We start from the raw sequence: 7977 nt of genomic DNA, 5'->3' as shown, positions 1-7977 counted from the left end.
CACAACCCTGAAATTTATTTGGGGATACTTTGGAAGCCAAGATTGAAAACCTTGCTCTAAATTCTGCTAGAGTTAAATAGCAGAATGGTATCCCACACTGATTTTTTAGAAGAGTATTGACGAGTTAGAGAAAAGATTCAGTAAGATGATAAGGGCGTGTAAATGGTCAGAAATCATTCTATATGATTACTCAGCAAGAATATATCTAACTTGAAGAAGAGGGTACACAGAAAACAATATGCTATATTCAAATATCTGATCTAAAAGAAAAATTAAAAATTTTTTGGTTGTGATTTGCTTTTTTTCTGGACTCAAAAGACAAAATAAGAAGCATTGGATAGAAATGAAAGAAAAGTAGATTAGATAAAAAGAAAATAAAACTTCCTAAAGATTATATATTTAGAATTTTTTTCATATTTGCTTTTTTGATTTTATTCTTTACATTTACATTATTATAGTTACTTTATATATTGTTTTCTTGGCTCTGCTTAATTCACTGCATCAGTTCAAATAGCTCTGTCCTTGCTTCTCTATATTCATTACACATCATTTCTTACAGCAAAGTAAAATTCCATTACATTCATGTTCAACAAGTTTTTTAGCCACTTCCCTAATTGATGGGTATCTATTATATTTCAATTTTTAGCTATATTTTGGAGTGTATGGATTTTTTCCTTATCAATAATTACCTTGGGGTATAAATTGAATAATGGGTTATCTGGTTCGAAGAGTATGGAAAATAAAATCCTATTCATTTGAGTACAATTCATTTGCATAAGTCCAAATTGCTTTTTAAAATGGTTGTGCTGTTTTACAACCTCACTAACAATATATTAGCATACCTATATTTCTATAACCCCTCAAACATTTACTGTTACATTTGTTGGTTGTTTCTGCTAATTTTCAGGGTGTGCGGTAAAATGTTTTGATTTGCATTTATCTTATTATTAGTGAGCTGGAACTTTTTGTTAAATGTGATTGTGAATACCTCACAGCTCTTTAGCAAATTGTTTATTCATGTCTTTGATCATTTCTATATATTGGGACATTGGGAATTAGCTATTATACATGCACACACATACACACACACACTAACATATGGTATATACACAGACACCATATGTTTATGTATGTATTGTGCATATATACATGTGTATATATGTATATATATAATACTATATGTAAAACACAATATGCAAACATGTATACCTATAAATATTATTTATATATAAAACACAATTATATATAAATACATACATGTGTATGAATAATATACGTATATGTTTATTTGTGATATATATATATATATTTATACCAAATTCTAACTAGATAACTTTTATATTTTTTTCCACATCAACCATTTCCCCCCTTCTCCTAGATGCATTAATGCTATTAATGTAGAAACTGTTCAATTTTAAATTCATTCTTCTGCTATAAATACAGTATATGTTGCTTCAGTTACTTTAATATGTTTTTTAAGGTGGTCTTGTTCCAAATGGCTTTCTTCTTATCCCTGATCCCTTCTTTTCATTTGTTATTTCTTTTCCTTTAGGTCTTTTCAATTAGTTCATTTTTCTTTCCAGTTTTTATCTAATTATATATTTTCTCCCTCTTCTTTCCCCCCTCTCAGACAAGTAAATTCACCCTTCCTCATCTCTCTTTCAACTATTAGTATTCCTTAGTTTCTAAATTTCATTTTGTATCCCTGTTCATAAAGGAGTTGTCTTCATTATCCATCTTATCGATCTGTTTATTATAGATTCTAATTCCCTGATTCATGACCCATATAATTATCTTATTTTTCTTTCTTTTTTTTCACTCTATTCCTCATACAATTAAAGTTTCCAATTCATTCTAGATTCTCTCTTCTAAATACTTCCTGCCTCTGGCTTATAGGGCTTACCCCATGGATTCCTCTTTTTTCCATTATGCATCATTTCTGGAATAATATTCCAAATGTCAAAGGAGACACTGCACCATAATATGAAGTGAACAGAACCAGCAGAAGCTTGAACACAGTAATAGTAATATTGTATGATGACCATCTGTCAATGACTTAGGTATCCTCAGGAATACAATGATCCAAGATAATACCAACAAAGTCATGATGAAAAATCTTATCCACTTCTAGAGGAAGAATTGACAGAGTCTGAATGCAAATAAAAGCATGCTATTTTTCACTTTATTTCTCTGTTACTTTTAGTCTATGTCTGTCACAACATGACTAACAAGGAAATATATTTTACATAATCACATGCATATAACCTAAACAAATTATGTTTATTGTATCAGAAAGGAGGGAGAATAAGGAGGGAAGGAGAAAATATAGAACTTTAAAATTTTTTTAATAATCCAAATTGTTTTTTACACATAATTGATAAAAATAAAATAAAAATACAGAACCTAAAGTAAAAATAAAGGTTCCTTCTGGGCTATAAAAAAAGAAAAACAATTTCAACCACAATCTCTTTATTTGTTTAGAGTATGCTCTAAGCTTGTGGGTCCTTATCTCCCTTCTAATCACTACAATTCAAAAAACATTTATTAAGCACCTACAATATGCCAGGCAGTGTACTAATCTCTGGATATATAATTTTTTAAAAACAAGACAAATCACATAAAAGAGACAGGAAAAGGGTGAGGGAGCCCAAGGGAGTATCTTGTTTTGTGGAGGTGAGATGAAGTAGAATAGCATATGCAAAGAATGTACCAAAAAGTTCAGCTTTTGCTCTCTATAATGGAAGGCATTGGGAGGAGACTGCCACTCCATCTTTCAGGCTTCTAATCAGAGGGGAAAAATGGCTAAGAGAGGTGGTCTAGTCAAGGCTTTAGTAGCATTGTGATGAGGTTAGAGATGAAGTGTTTAACCTGGAAGGAGTATTTTGTTCAGTAGAGTTAAAAGTAGAAAAAGCAAAAAATACAAAGTAAAGTTTTTCACTGACCATCTTTCTTCATCCACCATCTTTCTACTTTCATAGAGAACATTCATTAATAGAACTCTCTCCTACCTCCAAAATAAGCCCTACTTGCAGCTTCTCCCTTATTCAATCCTTTCACACTTCTCCTTATCTACCCTTTGCTTTATGAAACCATAGAGGTCACTTTCTCCTCATTATTATCCCTTAATTTGACCTTAGCATATCACTGACTCCTTTCTATCCTCCTGCTCATCTCCCCATATCCCTTTCAGGTACCCTCATATGTCAATTTCAACCCACAAAAAAAGTATTTATAGGCAGGATGTCTCCAGGTTCAGTCTATAATGTATCCTATCTACCTCTTCACTGTTCTCTTTACAAGATTTCTATTTTTATATACATCTAGATAGAAATCATTTAATGGTCTTTCTCTTGTCACTATCACTTTTGCTTACCTTGTTTGTTGAATTTTTTCACTCCTGATTTTTGTTATTTGGGGTATTTGAAAAGCAAATAATGTTTTCAGTTCTAATTTTTTTTTGTCAAACTTTCTTTGTTATTGAATATCCATCTTCTTTTCCTATATAGTTAAGCTTAGATTTGCATTATCCTAGGCATTATTGTGAGTGTTAATGGTCTTTAAAACATTTTCCCATTCTCTGTTCCTTTTTCTACTGAGTGTGGGAATAGTTCTACTGAATGTGGGGGAAATAGTGTTTTTTAAATGTTCTTTCCTTGTAGGTGTCTTTTTCCCAATGGTTGGAAGAACATGTTTATGAGTTAAAATATTAAATTTAACCACTATATATCTTAGAATTTGTTATTGTTGTTTCCTAGAGGCATCCTAGGGTTCTTTCAATTGAAATGTCAGTTTCTGTGTTCAGAAGTTTTGGACAATTTTTTCCTATTATTTATTTCCTTTATTATTGTTTTGAGGTCCTTTTTTTGACCTTCCATTTTCTTCCAGTAGCTCTATGAAATTTTTTTTACACATCCTATCATTGAGATCAGAATTTTTTGCTTGCTTAGTGAGCATATTTTCATTTAACATTATAATTTTTATTTTGCTTCTCTTCTGACTTTGTGTATTTGTATTTCCAATGTAGTATTCTCTTTCTTTGTTTCTTTGCTGAGGTTTTCCATTACATATTCAAGTTATATTTTGTTTTGTTTTTCTATTCTACTTATTATTTTTGCTCTGCAGGATATAAATTCTGTTCTTGTGGTTTTCATTTTTCATTCAAGCCCTTTAGGGACAGTGTGCTATGGTTCCATATTCTCTTCAAATTCTTGTGTCTCATAAATGTTGGATCATTTTCCTTTATTTTTCAGTATTTATTCACAAATTCCTTCAGATCTGGAGGCCAGTTGTGCCTTCTGTTGTTTTTCTTACTGATTTCTATGTTTCTGTTCAATGTCTTGAGTTTTCTTCTTCCTGAGATCTCTAGTAATTTTGGTCTTCTCTCTCTCCATTTATTTTTCTTTCATTTACTTCCTGACTCCTTCCCTTCCTACATGGTTTTATTGGGAACTAGAATATTAAGGCATCTAAGCCTCTTCCCAAACAGGTCAAATCAGAATACATCAGCCTAATTAACTTTCTGCCCCAAATGACTTTTTGGTTTGTCAAAACTGGTTCCAGATGGCTAGTGTCCTATTTTCCTCAAGCTTAGTAGAATATTATTCAGCCATTCACATGGGAGGTGTGATATCCTAGTAAACTTTCCTACTTTTTTTATTCCTAACTTCTCAGTGTCTGCACCAGCACTTCAGTTTTGCAGCACTGGTGTTGAAGGTTACAATTCCAAAAAAGCTTTTGCTCCTGAAGGGCTGTGGTCAAGCTGGCTGTTGAGACCTGAGTTAATTTCTACAACCTGAATTCAAAATCACCACAGGGCTAGAAATAGGGAGGGGGAACTGAAGTATAAATATAGGTTTGATATAAGTCAGTATCAAGTCCTTTAAGTGCAACAGTTCTAAGTGACCTCAGGGTAGATTATTTTCAATTCCTTTTAAATTTTTTTTTATTTTAGATTCTAAGCATCCTAGATCATGGAGACAGTTTTTGTTGTTTTACCTTTGGTGAATAGTTTCTATTTTGTAAAGATCTTAGAGATCATGAGGATCAAAGAAAATGCATCATCTACCATCATTTTACTTAAATGACCTCAGTTATGGAGAAAAAATTTACTGGAGTAGGGATAGACTTTGAGATGAACGAAACCAATTAATAGGAACTGCAGTTATAATGAGATGATAAGATCCTAAATTTGGTTGATTCCAAAGGATTCAAAAGATTTTGTGGAGGTAATAAGAAAAAAAAAAAAAAAAAAAAAAAGACTGGGCAACCAATTGAATATATGGCCAGAGTGAATTGGGAATCTAAAATGAAAATGATGTTTTAAACCAGGTTACATAGAGGGGTAATGGTACTCTTGACAGTTATAGAAATAAAAAGTCTATTGATTCTATGATACAAGAAGAAAGACGTACTTTTGATCCATGTCTTTCGTAGTGAGAACTTATCAAGGGCAAGTTCCATTTCTGGCTTTTTCTAGCTAAGAGAGGTAAGTAGCTCAAGAGATAGAGTGGTAAATTGGGGAAAAACTGAGTTCAAATTCTGATATCTGTTAGCTGTGGGCTCTGAACAAGTCAGTCTGTTTTCTCATCAATAGAATGGGTATAATGATTTCATCTAACTCACAGAATTATTATAATGCAACCATTATGATGAGATGGTGTATATAAAAATTTTTATAACTCTCAAAATGTAATATAAATGCTAATTATTATTATTATTTTATATAGTTGAGAACTAAAAGATGTGGTGGTGGTAGTGGTGGTGGGGCTGATGGTAATGGTGATGATGATGATTATCATCATCATCATTTTATTTATACTTTTCTTCTCTTATTGAGAAACATTATCTTTACCCCTTGATCAAACATTTTCCCAAGCTTAACCTTTATTTTTCTCACTTAAATCTAAGTCTTCCCAGAACCTTCTCACGTATTTGCCGTGTCTTCACACAGTATACAATAGGATTCATTAAAGGGGGAACCATCAGAAAAACATCAGCAATGATGATCATTGTCAAGGGAGACTTATGCTTGGCAAAGCGATGCATAGCAGCCAGGGTGATGATGGGCACATAGAAGATCAGCACAGCACATATGTGGGAGATGCATGTGTTGAGGGCTTTGAGACGTTCCCCATGGGATGCAATGCTCATTACTGTTTTTAAAATAAATATGTATGAAATCACAATGAACACTAAGTCAGACATCATACAGAGGGCAACAAAAAAGCCATAGATAAAGTTGATCCTGTTGTCAGAGCATGACAATTTCATGACATCCTGGTGCAGACAGTAAGAGTGAGATAGAAGTCTTTTTTTGCAGTAGATCAGTCTATTTAGTATGAAAGGAAGGGGAAGTACTAAGAGGATACTCTTAACAGCAAGCACTAAGCCTAACTGTGTAACTCTAGTGCTAGTGAGAATGGAACTGTATCTTAGGGGATAACAGATTGCTAAAAAACGATCAAAAGACATGATCAGCAGCACTGAGGACTCCATATCGGTGAAGCCATGGATAAAGAACTCCTGAGTAAAGCAGGCATTGGGGGAGATTGCAGGATAATTGAACAAAAAGATATTTAGCATGGTGGGTAAAGACGAGAAGGACAGGCCCATGTCAGAGAAGGCCAGCATTGACAGGAAATAATACATGGGCTCATGAAGAGAGGGTTCTGTTTTGATGATGAAGAGAATAGTACAGTTACCAAGGACAGCAGTTATATACATGAGGCATATGGGGATAGATATCCAGATGTGAATATGCTCTAGTCCTGGGATTCCAATAAGGAGGAAAGTAGAGACCATGCCTTCAGAAATATTCAAAGTTGACATGATGATAAGATATGCTTCTGAATCTGAAATGATATTCACAAAAATGGTTATTTGTTCCAGTTTCATTTTGGGATGTATTTATGGTAAGAGGTTTTTTTATTGGAAAATATATACGTTAAGGAAGAGAAAAACATGTTAAGAATAATTATATAGACATATAATCCATTAAGGAGTGTGTGTGTATGTGTGATGTTTATCAGACAACTAGATGAATAGAATGCTGGGCCTGAGATCATGAAGACTTATCTTTGCAAGTGCAAATCTAGCCTCAGATTTATTATCTGTGTGATGCTGGGCAAGTCACTTAACTCTGCTTGCCTCAGTTTCCTTATCTATAAAATGAGCTAGAGAAGGAAATAGCAAAGCACTCCAAATTATTTCAAGAAAATTCCAAATGAGATCATAAAGAATTGGACACAACTGGAGCAACTGAACAACAAATATGTGAATATATGTATATGTATCTTTTTTATGTGAGGTAGAAGAGGGATAGATAACTAGGCCTGTGATTTTTTGATATAGAGAATTTCATAGCAAAGAAATTCCTTACTCTAATGAGAAGCAGCATCTTCTATAAAACTTAAAGTCTTAGAAATTGCCTAGAACATTGCCCAAAGACGGATAGACAATAAAGACTAGATTTGAACACAGATGTTCCCAGCTTCAAGACCAGTTCTCTATCCATAATGTCAACAAAGTCAAACTCAAATAGAAATTGAGCTCTGAAGCCCACAAATTGACTTAGAAAAACACAAATTAACATAATTTGTTAATGTTAATATTGTGTTTTTATTTATTTTGCTAAACTTTTCAACTTTTCTCAATTACATATTAATCTGGTTTTTATACAACAAACTTTATTGATTCTATATTATAAGCACTAAACTCCCCATGGGAAGTAAGGTAATATTTTAAAATATAAATAAATATCTTGCAGTTTCCCATTAGATACTGAGCTTCTATCAACACTTACGTTCCCTTTTCTATATCTGATTTAGGCTTATTTAAAAAGAGAAGATGGAGTTCTAAAGGGAGTCATTCTTACAAAGAAGGCCAAGTGAGGAGCTAGATTTCCAAGTGCTGAACTTACCGAATGACAGTCCAATAATTTTTCAGTCCTTTTCAAAAAAGAAGAATTATGAAATATCA

At 32.8% G+C, this 7977-nt stretch overlaps 1 protein-coding gene across 1 annotated transcript; it reads right to left on the bottom strand.

The window, feature by feature from the left end:
• Window positions 1-5892: 5892 nt before the first annotated feature.
• Window positions 5893-6828, bottom strand: LOC127555311 (olfactory receptor 51A7-like). Its single transcript, XM_051987539.1, has one exon. The coding sequence runs from the start codon at window positions 6826-6828 to the stop codon at window positions 5893-5895; it is 936 nt and encodes a 311-aa protein (XP_051843499.1).
• Window positions 6829-7977: the final 1149 nt, after the last annotated feature.

The sequence above is a fragment of the Antechinus flavipes genome, chromosome 3 (assembly GCF_016432865.1).
Source record: "Antechinus flavipes isolate AdamAnt ecotype Samford, QLD, Australia chromosome 3, AdamAnt_v2, whole genome shotgun sequence".
Classification (NCBI taxonomy): Eukaryota; Metazoa; Chordata; class Mammalia; order Dasyuromorphia; family Dasyuridae; genus Antechinus; species Antechinus flavipes.
The sequence above is the reverse complement of the archived record's forward strand: the minus strand, read 5'-3'. Positions and strand labels throughout refer to the sequence as shown.

Coding starts and splice junctions, on each gene's coding strand:
- LOC127555311 (XM_051987539.1), bottom strand. CDS start 6,828: ATGTCAACTTTGAATATTTCTGAAGGCATGGTCTCTACTTTCCTCCTT.